This window comes from Astyanax mexicanus, chromosome 11 (assembly GCF_023375975.1).
Source record: "Astyanax mexicanus isolate ESR-SI-001 chromosome 11, AstMex3_surface, whole genome shotgun sequence".
Lineage (NCBI taxonomy): Eukaryota > Metazoa > Chordata > Actinopteri > Characiformes > Acestrorhamphidae > Astyanax > Astyanax mexicanus.
The window spans coordinates 16,712,226-16,729,503 of NC_064418.1; the positions used below are offsets into that span (position 1 = coordinate 16,712,226).

Below are 17,278 nucleotides of genomic sequence, written 5' to 3' on the forward strand. Positions count from 1 at the left end.
ATCAGCGCGGGACCGGGAGCGCGGACACGCTCGGATCTATGTCTTTCTAATCTGTCGCTTCGTGCTGAAGGCATGATATAATCCTAAACCGTGGGATTAACTGTGGACCTTGGAGAGAGAGAGACAGAGAGAGAGAGAGAGAGTGCATGAGGGAGATAGCGACTCCACTCGTTGTCTTAGTGGGACGCCTGTTCTTCCTCTTTAGGCGAAGTATCTGCAGATCCTTAAAAAGTCTTAAAAATTCTTATCTAAAAATGTTTTAATCGTTTATTTCCATATAAAAGTTTATAAAAGCTTCATATGTCCTAAATATCGTACATCTCGAAGGTTTTAAGAATTACAAAGACAGTAAATACATTTTTGACTTTTAAATTCGTGCATTACATTTTAAATTGATCAAATTTCCAATGTACAATTTCCAGGTACATTCACTACTTGTTTATAGTTAGTGTAGATAGCATGGCAACGCTGGCATGGATTAACTGTAGGTATGAGGCTTAGATAACCCCAATTTAGCATGGATGCCTGTTTTCCGTGTTCCAGTTTTGTTTGTGTAAAACTGTTCATTTAAGTTTGTTTAAGTCCCACTCATTTAGCTGCAGTCAGCTGTATATACCTATCACTAGTCACCCACCACCTCTTTTCGAACTGCTGCTGATGCAGCATTGCCGAGAAGCCAGCGCAGTCGGAGGAAAGCGCAGTGACTCGGTTCCGATACATCAGCTCACAGATACCTTGTTTTGATCGACATCACCCTAGAAGTGATGGGGGAAAAGAGACCTAGAGAGAGCAAGTCTTTGTGCTCTCCTAGGGGTCTGACAGCTGCTGGCAAGCTGAATGACTGGGATTCGAACCAACAGTGGAAAAAGGAATCTGGAATAAGGTTCTGTGATGTGTATTATGTTAATATTACTAAGGCCTTCGGTCCAGCCCAAGGTCCCATCTCTTGTAAAATGTCATAAGTTCATTCATAAGTAATCAAACATAGAGGAAAAATGAGTGAGACATCCATAACTGTTGAGGTATTCTCCATGTATTGTACAATAAATCCATACTGTAGTTATCGTGAATTAGCTTAGCCTCAATTAATTTCATTAGATATGCCATTCTCTCAACCACTCTGTTGTGATGAACAGATTATTAGCAGGAAGTGATGGCAGTGAGGGTGACAGTTCTGTGTGTGTAAGAAGCACCTTTTCAAACTGTCTTGGTCTTTTCTTCTGCAAATGAGAGTCTAGAAGAGCCGTTTCTCTAATTAAGCCTTTCTAGGAGTCACATCTCACTGCCTTTTGACCTTGTTAATGCCGAATGCCGTCACTATCTGCCCGTGGTGGGTCATAGATCTCAGACTCATTGCACAAGGGTGTGAGTTAATTACTTATCTCTTAGTCATCGAAGACAGTCGTACAGGATTCTCCTCAAAAACTCTCTCTTCTCATACTGTCCCTCTTGGCTGAAGCCTTGAGTAATGTAAGTGTTTGGGCTTGTTCTGCGGAGATCTCTGGTTTCTTTCTTCGTAGCTGAACCTTGACTTTTCTCCCACAAGCGAGGGAGGAAGCACTCATCTTCCTGAGTTATTTAGATAAACATCGAAAGACGCATCTCCTGAGAAACAGGAGGTTCGCCTTTGAATTTGCATGAAGGTCAAAAGTGAACTCGCACTTAGAGGGAGGTAAATGGCTAAACATATGTTGGCTAAATTTCCAGGCAGGGGATAGTTTAAGCATTTTTCGGTGGAGATGCTGTGTTTTTATACTCCGTCCAGGATCCTGTAGTTGATAAAAAGTGTCTATAGAATCCAAAATCAAAACATTTCATGTTTTATCTGCTCAACGGTATCATTTCATTTATTAATAAACATATATTCCTGCATTTAAAAGATGTTTCGAGGGGCGCCGAGTGGTCCAGCGGTCTAAAGCTGTCTCATGCAGCTTTGCCATCAAGCTGCCGGCGCTCAGAGGGAGCAAAATTGGCTCTGCTCCCTCCGGGTGGGTAGATGGCGCTCTCTCTCCCCACATCACTCTTAGGGCACAGGGCGTCTGTGAGCTGCTGTACTGAAGCCGAGCTCGAAAAGAAGCGGTGGCTGACTTCACATGTATCGGAGGAAGCATGTGTTAGTCTTCACCCTCCTGGTGTGTTGGAGCATTACTAGTGATAGGGGGAGTCCTAATGAGTGGGTTGGGTAATTGGCCTTGTAAATTGGGGAGAAAATGGGAAAAATTAGGGAAAAAAAAAAAGATGTTTCGCACAAAGACTATCAAGGGATGAAGTGTTTCAGATATTATTTAGTCCCAAATAATATTATAGAAAAAGCGTATTAAGCTGTGTAACATTAAGCTGTGTAACATTGCCTTTGTTAGGGGCAGTCGTCCAAATGGTTTGCGTGCATATACAGTAGTCCTATGTCAGTCATACAGCCGTCAACCAAAGGTGCTGACACTTAAACAACTTCTGATGTTTCAACATGCATTATTTAGAGCATCTGTCACTGGCTGACATACATTACATTGTGCATTACATTTGTTTTTAGAAGTAATAGAAAGAGACTTTCATCATGGGCTTTTTTTGCAGCATTCTTGTTGCTTTTCCTTGTGCCATATTGTCTAGTCCTAGTATAAAGCATGTAAAGCATGGTTGTGTTTAAAAAGACCAAATCAATAGAATCTCAAATTACACAGTAAATTATATAATATAAATTATATTATCAATTATATATTATAACAAATAACCCCTAAACAGACACAAGCTTTACAAGCTTACATAAATTATGTTTTAGATTGCCAGTTAAAATTTACAGCTGGAAAATCCCATAAAAGTTTATTCTGGGGTTGAAGTGGGGTAAAAAAATAATGAAGGTTGAAGACTTGTGTGTGGAATACTTAATACACTGAAATCTGAGATAGTGTGGAATAACTTTCAGTAAAAGCAAACACCACTGAGGCACTGCACTTATATTTATATATTATATTTTATATATAAACATGTTCCAGGTTCTTCTGGAAATCCATTTATATGCCAGTATTCACATCATAACCAGATAAGATTACATCACAGTGAATTCATGAGAATTCTTATGTTCAGCTCAGATATTTCCAGAATACTGCTGTAAATGAAGAAAAAATATTTAATCATATTCCAAGAAATAACATAATCGCATTTCTTAATGATACAAGTTATGATAGAAAACATATAAAGGATATCATTTACATATTTGTGCGGAACTTTGGGTGAAGCATGCCACAGTCTCAAGCTCGTAAGATAATTGAAAAATAGGTCATTTTTTAAAGATTTGATGGACCCACATTTCCACTGTGTGGTGGTCCATTATCTCATAAAACTCCAAACCTAGTAGATAAGTAGGCGGAGCTTCTGGACATGGTGAACATAAGGCTTGTGTTTTGTAAAATAAAGTTGTAAGTAGGGGTGTGACGAGATCTCGTGGCATGATATCTCGCGAGATTAAACGTGACGATATTTCTCGTCAAACTTAATCCTGTCTCGCGGGAAGAAAAAAAAAATAGTTTAGTGTGGACTTTTTAAGAGGGATCTGGCAACCCAGTAGCGATACAGCGGGTAGCTGAGGAGTGAGAGCAGCTCTCAGCAGAAGAGGAAAATTCGGGTATTTGCATAGAACAGAGGTCACTAATGGGCGGACCGGGTCCGAGTCCAGACCCAAACGTTGTCCAATGCGGACCCAAACCGATAAACTACTGAGAAGGATTTAATTGTATACACGCTTGCGGCGCAGTAAATCACAGACCAATCACGTGTGGGGTAAGATCACCAAACGCTCTCTTCAGTCAATCAGATCTGTGCAGACACCGTAAGGAAAAAAATAAAAAATAAACACATCGCTCCTCACGCGGGATCGAGCCCGTGTTCTCAGGGTCGCGGCCGTGAAAAAACGCCTTTATAAGGAGATAGGGAGCTCGAGAACAGGCGGAAAAACGTGAACTGGACCATACTGAATTCTAATTAAATAACTTACTCCTGGCAAAGAAGATGCTTCTGCTACTTTTTAGTTGTATGTCTGGCTGCATTTTGGCTCCAGCGTAAACAATAAACGGTAACAGAGTGACCAACAAGACACAAACCAAATATAAATACTGTACGTAAATCCTGCACGTTCTGTCTCTGTTTGCACTTCAAGCATAGTCTTAATATGACTGGTTATGGTTCTGCATAGTTAAATTACAAGATATTTAGGAGAAAAAAACACAAACCCTAGGCTTAATATCACTGGTTGTAGTTTGCACTTATTGTTTGCTCTATATAAGACCTAGAAAAGTTTTATTTTTATTTTTTAATCTTATTCTTATTTATATTTCTTATAGAATCAATGTGTGAGAAACCAGTCTGTTAATTGTGTGTTATATGATTTTGTCAAATAAAACTCTAGTTTTCAATTTTTCATTTTTGACGTTTTCTTTAAAATTTTATTTTTAAATCTCATGTCGTCTCGTACTCGTGAATTCAATATCGTGTCTCGTCTCGTCTCGTGAGATTAGTGTCTCGTCACACCCCTAGTTGTAAGTGGTGTTAGTGAATATAGTGACTCTGTATTGTAGAGTAGTGGGCGGTGCTTCTGGGCATGGTGAACATAAGGCTTGTGTTGTGTACAGTAAATTGTGAGTGGTCTTAGTGAATTTAGTAGCTCTGTATTGTAGTAGAGAAGTGGGTGGAGCTTCTGGACATGGTGAAGATAAGGCTTGTGTTGTGTACAGTAAAGTTGTAAGTGGTATTAGTGAATATAGTAACTCTGTATTGTAGTAGAGAAGTGGGTGGAGCTTCTGGGCATGGTGAACATAAGGCTTGTGTTGTGTACAGTAAATTGTGAGTGGTCTTAGTGAATTTAGTAGCTCTGTATTGTAGTAGAGAAGTGGGCGGAGCTTCTGGACATGGTGAAGATAAGGCTTGTGTTGTGTACAGTAAAGTTGTAAGTGGTATTAGTGAGTATAGTGACTCTTTATTGTAGTAGAGAAGTGGGCGGAGCTTCTGGATATGGTGATTAAAAGCCTTGTGTTGTGTACAGTAAACTGTGCGTGGTATTAGTGAATATAGTAACTCTGTATTGTAGAGTTTGTTGGTAATAGAGGACATGGTGATTATAAGGCTTGTGTTGTGTACAGTAAATTGTGAGTGGTGTTAGTGAATTTAGTAACTCTGTATTTTAGTAGAGAAGTGGGTGGAACTTCTGGACATGGTGATTATAAGGCTTGTGTTGTGTACAGTAAAGTTGTGAGTGTTATTAGTGAACATAGTGACTCTGTATTGTAGAGTTTGTTGGTAATAAAGGACATGGTGAACACAAGGCTTGTGTTGTGTACAGTAAATGTGTGAGTGGTATTAGTGAATATAATAACTCTTGTTGGTGATGAATGTGTGTAAAATAATCTCTTGTTCATCTGGTTCTATATTCACACACTGAGATTTCTTGTTTCCAATATTTCAATCATTTTTCACACATTTGTTACAATCTGGAGATCCTCTGCTCATCTTTGTTAGCTTTTAGTGAATTCTGCTTTTGTCATATTTACCATTGAATCACAAGAATAGTTGGGATGCACTATAATAGAAATTCTTGGCTGAAGCTAAAAACAGAAAAGCAAAGTCTGAAGGTCGAATGAATTCCAAATATCCAAATATTCCTTTTTACAGGTTTTTGAAAAATTTAAATAGCCTATTTCAAAGCAAAAGCAATTATGAAAATATAGTTTAAAACTAATTATTAAATATCCAAGCAGACTTAAAAACAAAGCAAAATCTGATTGTTCTGACTTTTCAATTTTTAGCAAAATAATGATTATCAAATATTCAGTGCATCCCTATTACTAGCTCTAAATTCTCCAATCAATCCAAAACTCAAGGACACTAAATATCTACTCCATGTTTTAGATGCTTGTTTGGTTGGCTGTTTTAATAATGTTGGCTGTTTCTTTAAACTCTGCCCCCCTGATTTTTTCAAATCAACTATATAAAAAGAATTACAGTACTTTACATTATAAATTAATACTGACGTCATCCAGACTTTGAAGGAACACATAAGCAATCATGTAGTATACTTACAAGTTAACTTGGGTTTTTTGAGGCTGGTATCTCTGATGAATTCATCCTGTGTAACAGAGATAACTCTTGGTCTTGCTTTCCTCTGGTGGTCCTGATGAGGGCCAGTTTCACAATAACGTTTTTGATGGTCTTTGTCACTACACTTTTTCGATTGGACTGACCTTCATTTTTTTTTCTTAACTTAGTTGAGTAGTTCTTGACTTAATATACAAAAAGAGACCACTTAAAAAATGAGTTTCTTTGATTTTACCAATTTAAAACCTCTGGAAAATAATCAAGAGAAAGATGGATGATCACAAGCCTAACTGCCTGAATTTTTGCACCAGGAGTGACATAAAGTTATTCAAAAGCAGTGTGTAAGACTGGTGGAGGAGAACATGCCAAGATGCATAAAAACTGTGATTAAAAACCAGGGTTATTCCACCAAATATTGATTTATGAACTCTTAAACGTTATGAATATAAACTTGTTTTCTTTGCATTATTTGAGGTTTAAAAGCTCTGCATCTTTTTGTTATTTCAGCCATTTTTCATTTTCTGCAAATAAAAAAAATATATATATATATTATTTGGAATTTGTGATAAATGTTGTCCGTAGTTTAAATAATAATACAAAAATGTTTTTCTCAAACTTCTATCTATAAATAGCAACAGCAGATAAACTGAAGTGGTCTCTTTATGTTTTTCCAGAGTTGTAGATTACAACATTACTCAAATAGGGCTGTTCACTGTATACCAACTCTACCTCTTTACAACTTTACAACTGATGCTCTCAAACACATGAAGAGACAAGAAATTCAAGTAATTAGCTCTTAACAAGTGCAGCACAGCTGTTAACTGAAAGCTATTCCAGGTGACTCTAACTCGACTGAGAAAATCCAGTACAAATAATGTTCTTCTAAATGATTCCATGTGTTTTTCTCAATAGCTTGGATGACTTAAAAAATAATGACTGGTACTGTACATTAAAATAGACCTTAGATAGAAATGGCATCAGCAGTACATATCAATGGTGGGCTGGGTTGGCTAAGAATCCCCATGTGTAAATATTGACATTCAATTATCTTAGCGTGTCTCTTTTCGCCGTCTCAGGACCATTGCTTTCAGATGAGATGTAATTTGCTGTATACTGTAGCTGAGGCTGGGCAGCTGAACGCAGGCTAATGAACACGGCAGTAAATTGAGTCTGCAATGTACATGAATAGTAAATGGCCCTGAGAGGAAAAAGGGAAGGTCTGCTATTTAGCAGCGGAATTGATTTAGAAATGTACTCATCCTTGGGAACATAAAACAGCCTCAGATCTTTGGTGGGGCTCCAAACGCGAGAGCTTTGTACTGAGGACAGCGAGGCAAGGTGATCCCAGAGTGACCTCCCCCCCTCTATAGATTGGTAGAGCGGCGGGGTGTGTGTATAGCGCAGTGTTTGTGTGTACATTACTGACTGATGTTGTCCTTGGTTTGGCATGTTTGTTTTGTGTGGAAAGGCATCACTGAAGGCCTGGCTCCGTCCCGCCTCTTTTATAGTGAACAATAGCATTAAAAGGCATCGGTTCAGATATGAAGAGCAGACTCAAAACATTAGCCATTCATATTTCAAACGTTGACCCTCTGTTCTTTATTTAACAATACAGTCAGGACACCCACTGGGTTTTAACCCCGATTAGTCGCCGTCCCAAACTATGGGCCGGCATTTCTCATAATTTTCATAGCCATAACCTTCAGCGCAGCCTTTCATAACCCAGAAACCCATTTCTCCCTACTGGGCATCATCATTTTGTCTGGAGCAGAACGTTTGGGCTTCTTTGGGCAATTTTCGTGCCCTGTGTACACACCATATGGATAGTATTCTGATTTAATTCTTATTTTTTTATATTGTATATAATTTCTGTAACAATGCATGAAAATGTAGCACTATGATATGATATGATAAAAATATTACATTAGGATAATGGAAAATGGTGTCATGATGCACGATATATATTTAAATGCATGATGACATGACTAATCTGGTTCAACCCTGGCAACTCTAAACCTTGTTGTCGATATTTAGAACTCAGCAGCACGTCTGGTCTTCAACCAGCCAAAACGGGCACATGTCACCCCGCTGCTCATTGAGCTTCATTGGCTACCAGTTGATGCTTGTATCAAATACAAAGCTCTTAGAATCGCCTACAAGGTGATGACAGAACAGGCTCCTTCCTACCTGCACTGATCACTCCTAAAGACTTATGCTACCTCCCGGCCGCTGCGCTCCTCCAATGAACGTCGCCTCGCTTTACCAAACAAACATTCACACAAAGCAATCCAGACTGTTCTCATACAGAGTTCCCCAATGGTTGAACAAACTACCTTCCACTACCAGATCAGGAGAATCTCTCACTATCTTTAAGAAACTCCTGAAGACAGAGCTCTTCAAAGAGCACTTACTCTCCTAACACCTCTAACACACTAACTACTTCTAACCTCATTTCCTTCTTCCCCTCCTTCACTCCTCTATCCCATTATCTCCCTTTGACCTCCTTTAAGCCCTATCTAAAGATGTTTTTATCTTTAACTTCTATTACTTTTGTACTTCACTGTTGTAAGTCGCTTTGGACAAAAGCATCTTCCAAATGTAATGTAATGTAATATAATGTAATGTAGTGTGTAGAAGTGGGTTAGAAATTAGAATTTGCTGCAACAAGTGCACTTTTTTTTCTTTTTTGATGGTTCTGTATGATGGTGCTCTCAAATGTTGTTCTTGTGCTTTCCAGATTGATTACATTTGATTTGATATATAAATATGTATAAATAAGTTACTTAATTATGGATAATTTCAAATACTTCAAATCATCAAGATGCATTGACATGCATTTTATAATCGCATTGCAATCATAATTGAGTTGAATTATAATTGAGTTGAATCTTAAGGTGCCTAGAGATTCCCACCTCTAATTGTGGCTAACTAGGGGTGTAAATCACAAGATTAACTATCATTTTTAGTCAATTATACAATAATGATCGATTCCTCAAAATACGTCATGATACGATTCGGTTTAACCTGATTTCGAAATGCGAAATCAGATTAATTCATATAATTCAAATGTTTTATTATTAAATTTCAAATGTAGTGTAATCATAAGCGGTAAACTTCTCAGTAAATATATACTGTAAACAAGTGCAATTAATACAGTGAAGTGAGGTAAGCTAAACAAAAGTCAGTCATATTGCAATTCTTTACAGCAGAAAAGCTGCTTTGTTTACTACTCTTGGTAAGCAGTAGTAAACAACATTATAACGAAGGCTGCCATTGAAAATTACACTACAGTAACGTGAATTTCTTATCACTATTGAGAAAAGTAAAAAAATAATAATATAAACTGGATATCCATTGGTTATGCATGTATGAACTTTCAGTGGTTTTCTTTAAGAGATTTGTCTTCAGTAAAATCAGGACGTCTCGTAAATGACGCATGAATTACGTAACCCTCAACACAAGCATGTGCTTGGCAAACAGCAGCGTACTGCCACCTATAGCTTAAGCAAAGCATAGCACAGAGAAGAATCATGCAAATAATATTTGAACACACATAAAAAAACATGTGCAACGTTGGATCGTTTGATCATTTGAAGTTGATACAGATGGAGGAATTGTTACATCTCTGTGGCTACCATGCAACAGCTAATTAAAAAATAAAAGTCAGCATGCTGACTCATTATAATAATTTAAATTAATGGGCTCTCTTTGCTAATAAAAATATAATATGCAATATTGAGGTCAGCAGAATTGATTGAGGTCATGTTCAGGTATTGTACAACAAGTCAAGGCATAAACGCACTTATAAATGAGGACATTTCATGTGTTGATGATTGCCTCAGCCCGACTTCATAACAGTAAAAGAAAAAGGAATAAAAAGATAAACTTGCCTGAAATTGTGAATTGTGAAGAAATCTTTCATATTTAACATTTGGCCTTGTGGAAATCCAGACATATAGACTCCTGAGGCTATGCGTTAATATTGATAATAATGGGAACTTTGAACTTATTTGCATGCCTTTGTATTACAGTGTATTTCTGTGTATGTTTGAATATGAAGTTTAGTTCTTTAAAGCAGTGATTCATTCACATCCTCATACAGAAATCACAAAAGACCTCATGCACAAAAGCCTTCGTCTAGCACATCCTTCCCTTTTTATTCACCGATCTAGAGCAACAGACAGTCTGACAATAAAGCCAATACTGGCCTTGTTTAGCTGTGAGCACAGTTGATGCTCGATTCAGGCAGCGGCTGCTGAAATCATCCCCGTACGGCTCTTCGGCCTGTCAGCCCTTTCTTTAAGCACAAGTTTTGACTGCAGAACGGCTGTAAGTAATCCACCATGTCTCAGCTGTCCAGTCGGATTTGAGTAACAACCATTGCGCTGTCCAATCTTTTAGGTGTGGAGAGGGGGAGGGTGTCTAAGCGTTGTGTAACGTGTGGAGGAATTCTGTATTTGTGGATCAGTAGTCAGTAGTGAGTAGTGAGCTTAGCTCATGTATGATATAAATCCAGAGATTACTGTATGTTTCCTGTTGTTATCCTTGTTATGATTTTGTAATCTACAGCAGACCTAATGTTTTTTTACACATATTAAATAGTAGTGTAGCAGATCACAAATAAATTGCAATAAATTTAACTTATTTTACTTTAATTTATTAAATATGAAGGATCCTGCAGTCATTTTTATTTGGGTCTCTAGCTTATGGTTAGTTTGCAAAATTAACTTTTATGTTTATGACTTCCATACTGTTGTTATTTATTTTGGGATTAAATCACATTGACAAAAAATAAGAAAAATATTCTGATGAACATTCTGACCATACTGTCCAGCCCTGTAAATAAACAGTTAAGGCAGATTAAAATAAATTCACAGGGCTGTCTAATGTAAAATATATAATCCTATTTTGCAAAATGGTATGACTTTGACTGTACATTTTTAAATATCTAAATCTTATCTGTAGGAATAATAATAAGGTAAATAAGGTAAAAAGTAAATAAAAGACATCTGTGATGTGGGTTCTAAAATATGTTTTATTCAACCCTTCAGATCTTGGCTACTGGCACTGGTAGCATTGCCACTCCTACCCTGCCGAGCCCAGCTGTTAGCATAGCAAGCCCTGCTCTCTCTGTGGAGAAATTCATGCTCTGTACCAAATCACACACTTCTTCACTTCACCTTCTACTTTATTAATCAAAGTGCACTATTTTAACACACTAAGCATCTATAATGTGTTTACTCATTAAGTAAACACAATTATAGTAAATGTAATTGAAGTCACGTCCATACAGAGTATTGTAGAATAAATCAATAACATAATTACTGTGACACGCTTAAGAAAATACACAAAATATAGAAAAAAGAGTTCAACAAACATACTGGCAAACATGCAAAAATCCAGGTGTGAACAGACTGAGAATCTCAGAACAGGTGGAGTGGACACGCTGAGCAATGCTCTTTGATACCATTCCTCCCCGAATATCAATGATCCCCGATTGAGAAGTCTGCTCTCACAACACTACAGTTGGAAGATATGGTGAAGGAGATATGGCTGGCCTTCAAATGAGATTTTTAGCTTTTCCCTAAAGATGTAAGAAACAGTAAATACACTACCTAAGCATTAGATATAAAAATATATATATAATTATTATTTTTATTATTTATAAAAAACAAGGGGTTATGTTCTGCAGCATATATATATATTAGCTTGTATCTGTCTGCCCAAGCACTTTAAAGTAAATCACTTTTAGCCAATCCTTCCAATATCCTTACAATGCAAGTACTAGGGGCATAGGATTGACCATGCAAGGAATGGCTATTTTTACACCATTCCATTAACAAGATCAAAGAGGAAATACATGAATTCCAGCTATTGCTGAAAATACCTCTATAATATTCATGCATTTCCACTGAATTCATTTAGCAATCTGTTCCTTATCCTACCTATTTGTTTGTGCTCATCAGTCAAATTACCGTTACTTTCACTCAGAGAACTACCTGAAGGTACTGTGTGTATAAACAGTGTTTTTTATAAACTATCTCTGCACTTTCTAAGTTCACAGTGCTTCATTTTAAATGTCAGAGCCCTCAAAATTCTACCAATGAAGTCTGGAGCTACTTTAAATTGGTTAATGGTGTAAAAATAGTGATTTCTTTACATGGGCAATGCTATGCCCCTATCACTATCATTGTAAACCTGTTCAGAGTATTGGCTAAAAGTATGGAATTTCAGAATGCTGGGGGCAAATGGAGATGGGATATTCAACAAAAGTGTGTACTTGTTATCATGTTTCAATACATCCACTGGTTTTCTCCTTTTACATAAAGTAAATCATAACTAAAGATTGATTCTCTGTGATTGATGATTGAGAATACAGTATTACAAAAAATAAATTGGTAATATTGTAATACAATATTGATTTAATACTGTCTCACACTGTGAATTATAATACTGTTATACCTTTTAAAAGAAAATAAAAATGATTTTTAGGGCAGTATATCGTCCAAACAAACAAATTTATTGGGACAGGTCTACGTGTCTGCAAAGCAAAGCAGTATCTCTACGCTTAAGGGTTAAACAGCAGAACTGTGGAAGCTCTGCGGAAGTACTGAAGTTCCAAAAGGGCTCGAAAAGGGCAGAAAGTAACATGACCATTACCCCCCTCTGGAAGTGGACTGAACTGCTCACACAGGTGAGAGGCAGTCCTCAGTGTCGGAGTGGAAAGTAAAGATGTGCTCTAATGAGGCCAATAGAGAAAGGCAGCGGAGTCGAGACGGGGATAATGAGACGAGTGAGGGAGTGAGGGAGTGAGAGAGTGATGAGTGAAGTGTGAGAAACTGACAAGGTGACTGACGAGAGCATCTGGCCTTGCCAAGTCAATGGACACGGCCTGGCGTTCTCTGAAATCCGTCTTTCTCTCTCTGTGTATTTCTTCTTCCTTTGCCTTCCAACTCTCTGAAAACCTGCTCTAAAACCCGCTATCAGGTTGCCGTTCTGTCGATGGCAGGAAGAAGTCTCGGCAATAATGAGAGGTGATGGGCGTGCGAGGATCGAAGCCGTCTTTGGTCCACACAAGATGCCGGCTGTGCTCTCTTGTTTGAACTCCAAATAACTTTGTCTTTAACAATGAAGGAGATGAAAGAAGAGCCGCTGTCCCTCCAGACCAGAACGGACGACTTCAAACAGTGTGCGGCGAGTTTGTTGTCGGTCATCTGGAGGGTTCCCGGCTGTTTCATCAGTCCTCAAAGCCCCGCGTCTCCTCCCGAGACAGCGGACACATAATGCAGTTCATTGAGATAAATTGGAGCTCGCTTTCTAAACAAAAGTGTTCCTCAACGAGCTGATACATCATCCCAAAGTGGCAGTGTTTACACGCTTTTGTTTCATGCTTACTACCGCATGGCACGTCGTCGTCATCGTCGCGGCAACCGTGCCGCTCTTTTGAACACTTTCACAAGTTGAGACCGGAACGCACGTGGCTGGGAGTTAATAGAAAGATGGTGGAAGATCAAACAGAATGTATGGTGATTGGAAACGGCTGGACTCTCCGTGGCCTTCGGGCCTCCTCATGTTTGCTTGGTAATGAACTTCGTTTTGATTTCTCTTTTGCGCTTTCTCTAACATTAATTCATTCTCGCACTCAGATAGCTGCGATGGATCGCTAACGTCGGGACTGCCTGCAGCGTCCTTCCAGAGCTCCTCGCATTTCTCAGAGAGTCGGGCCGCGTACTTCGCCAGGCTGAACAGAAGAGACGGTGAGTGCATGCTGCTTGTGCTGTTTTTCGAACAGTGCTTCATCACATTACATCATTACACCAATACAATTGTTGCAGTGCATTGTTGTTTAGGGGTTTAATAAAATGTTGATATACATTACCAGTCAAAAGTCAGGACACACCTTCTCATTCAATGTTTTTATTTTTTTCCTACACGGTAAATGAACACTTAAAAGTGTTAAACCAACCAGCTCTGTGAAGCATTTAGGTGCTCTTATCTGAGATCCTGTTAACTTGTGGGTTCTTGAACTTATGTGCAACTGTAACACGGAGGAGGAGGCCGGATGCAAATGCAAGTCGGTTTTATTAGACATAACAAGACAAACCAAAAACTAGGACAAGAAAATAAACACTATTAAATAGGGGTGTGACGAGACACTAATCTCACGAGACGAGACGAGACACGATATTGGGTTCACGAGAACGAGACGAGACGAGATTTAAAAATAAAATTTTAAAGAAAACGTCAAAAATGAAAAATGGCTTGAAAACTAGAGTTTTATTTGGCAAAATCATATAACGCACAATTAACAGACTGGTTTCTCTTACACATTGATTTTATAGGAAATAGAAATAAAAATAAGATAAAAAAATAAAAATAAAACTTTTCTAGGTCTTATATAGAGCAAACAATAAGTGCAAACTACAACCAGTCATATTAAGCCTAGGGTTTGTGTTTTTTTCTCCTAAATCTCTTGTAATTTAACTAAGCATAACAATAACCAGTTATTAAGACTATGCTTTTTTTTTTAATACAGTACAGAGGTAAGGGATTAGTACACCTGCCTATGAAACAGTCATACAACTTAGTAGCAGAATATATAACAAAGTAGCAGAAGCATCTTCTATGCCAGGGGTATTTAATTAGAATTCAGTATGGTCCAGTTCTCGTTTTTCCGCCCGTTCTCGGGCTTCCTATCTCCTTATAAAGGTGCCTTTGCGACAAAAAAAGGTTTGTTTAACACTTTTAAGTTACAACATGATTCATTTTGTATTCCATTATTGTTTGCATGATTTCAGTTTACATTTATAATGTATAAAAGAAATATTGAATACGAAGTGTCCAAACTTTTGACTGGTACTGTATATCATCAACATGATATGAAATGCCCTTTTTATGATGTGAATTTTCGGTCATATTTCACACCCTAATCATGAATATGTAAACGCAATATATTAATTAAAAATTTTAGTCAAATTAATATTAGATCTGAATGTAATGGAAACTCTTCCTTTTATATCAATGATATTGTAGCATAATATTTACATAACTGAATGTTTGACAGAAGTGTTTGCTGTAAAACATTCGAGTTCCTAAAGCGTTTACTGGTGAAAAACGAGGGAACAGAACATGATTTCTACACTAGCGAGTGGCTGTGAATAATTGTGAGTGCTAAAGAGCAGTACTGAAGCGTAACACAAACAAGCAAACATAAGGTGTTGATTAACTGTACCGCCTGTACCAGATTCAGGAATTACTGGAAGATGAAAGAAAAGGAGCAGAGTTCCTGATCCACAACTAATCATCCAGCATCATTACCTGACTTCACTAATGCTCCTGTGGCTTGATGCAATCATAATCTCCAGCCAGTGTTGCAACAACTACTGTAACACCTTCCCAGAAGATTAGAGGCGGTTACTCCAGCCAGCCCTCGTATTACCACTGATGTCAGGAGGAACACTGGGAGAGCAGATGTTTCTCAGGCTGGTTGTAGTGATGGGGGTGGCCAGTAGGGCTGGATTTCACCACTGATTTACAGAATTGTTTCGATTTAAATTCAAGGTCCAGATTCAATTTGATATTGCTTTATTTATGAATAATTCAGTTATAATGGTTATAACAGCTTGTATAAAGCACTCAACCTACCATTGCAATGCTCACTGCTATCTTACACTTCGCCAACAGTTTATTTTCACATCTGCCTCCTGCGTCGTTATAATAGCAAATGCACAGGGTGGGCCATTTATATGGATACCCCTAAATAAAATGGGAATGGTTGGTGATATTAACTTCCTGTTTGTGGCGCATTAGTATATGGGAGGGGGAAAAGATGGGTGGTGACCATGGTGGCCATTTTGCTGTCGGCCATTTTGGATCCAACTTTAGTTTTTTCAGTGGGAAGAGGGTCATGTGATACATCAGAAAAACAAAGGTGTGCTTGGTTTGGATATAACTTTATTCTTTTATGAGTTATTTACAAGTTTCTGACCACTTATAAATGTTAAAACCAAGCATTGTTGTTTTTTTTTGTGAAATTATGAATACGTTTGATGTGTCACATGACCCTCTTTCCATTAAAAAAATAAAGTTGGATCCAAAATGGAAAATGAAAAGATTCCCCCTTCCCATATACGAATGTGCCACAAACAGGAAGTTAATATCACCAACCATTCCCATTTTATTTAGGTGTATCCATATAAATGGCCCACCCTGTACTTGTGAACATACAGTCATATGAACAAGTTTGGGCACCCCTATTAATCTTAAAGATTTTTAGTTCTAAATAACAGCCATTTCAGTTTGATATATCTAATAACTGATGGACACAGAAATATTTCAGGATTGAAATGAGGTTTATTGTACTAACAGAAAATGTGCAATATGCATTAAACCAAAATTTGACCGGTGCAAAAGTATGGGCACCCTTATCATTTTATTGATTTGAATACTCCTAACCACTTTTTACTGACTTACTGAAGCACAACATTGGTTTGGTAACCTCATTGAGCTTTGAACTTCATAGTCAGGTGTATCCAATCATGAGAAAAGGTATTTAAGGTGGCCAATTGCAAGTTGTTCTCCTATTTGAATCTTCTCTGAAGAGTGGCATCATGGGCTCATCAAAACAACCCTCAAATGATCTAAAAACAAAGATTGTTCAACATAGTTGTTCAGGGGAAAGATACAAAAAGTTGTCTCAGAGATTTAACCTGTCGACAACTCATTAACCTGATTTGGACTATAGAAACAAACTACAGGTGTGAAAATTCCCTAAATCAAGCTTTGTGGTGTGCAGTTGACACCTCACCTACAGATAGTTAAAATAGGGCCCACAGGGTTAAAATGATGGAGAAAACTATAAATGTGCAAAAATTTAAATACATGTTTTTCATTAAACAGCAGAGATAAGATGTTAATTTCAGTTGAGGAAATAAGTACTTTAAGTTTTAAAGTTGAACAAACCTAAGTGTTTGTGTACACATTTAAATTAAATAAATTCAATTAAATATTTAACTCCAGCTTCTTAGTAGAACAATTTTTTTTTTTATTCTTTACAATGTTTCAGGTTTCATGGTTGCAGGGACAGGTTAGAGGGGTACTGGAGAGGATATTAGAAGTGAGAGGGATGACCAAATTCTGGCATTATCCCCATCCCCATTTCGAGTTTTATACCAGTAAAGTAAATATGTATTGGTTA

The 17,278-nt window shown here is 37.7% G+C and overlaps 1 protein-coding gene across 1 annotated transcript in view; it reads left to right on the forward strand.

The window, feature by feature from the left end:
• Positions 1 to 17,278, forward strand: part of cntnap5a (contactin associated protein family member 5a) — a 246,642-nt gene that overhangs the window by 46,893 nt on the left and 182,471 nt on the right. The window contains exon 2 of the mRNA XM_022679490.2: positions 13,728 to 13,838. Within this exon, the coding sequence (XP_022535211.2) occupies positions 13,728 to 13,838 (111 nt within the window). The remainder of the gene's footprint in view (positions 1 to 13,727; positions 13,839 to 17,278) is intronic.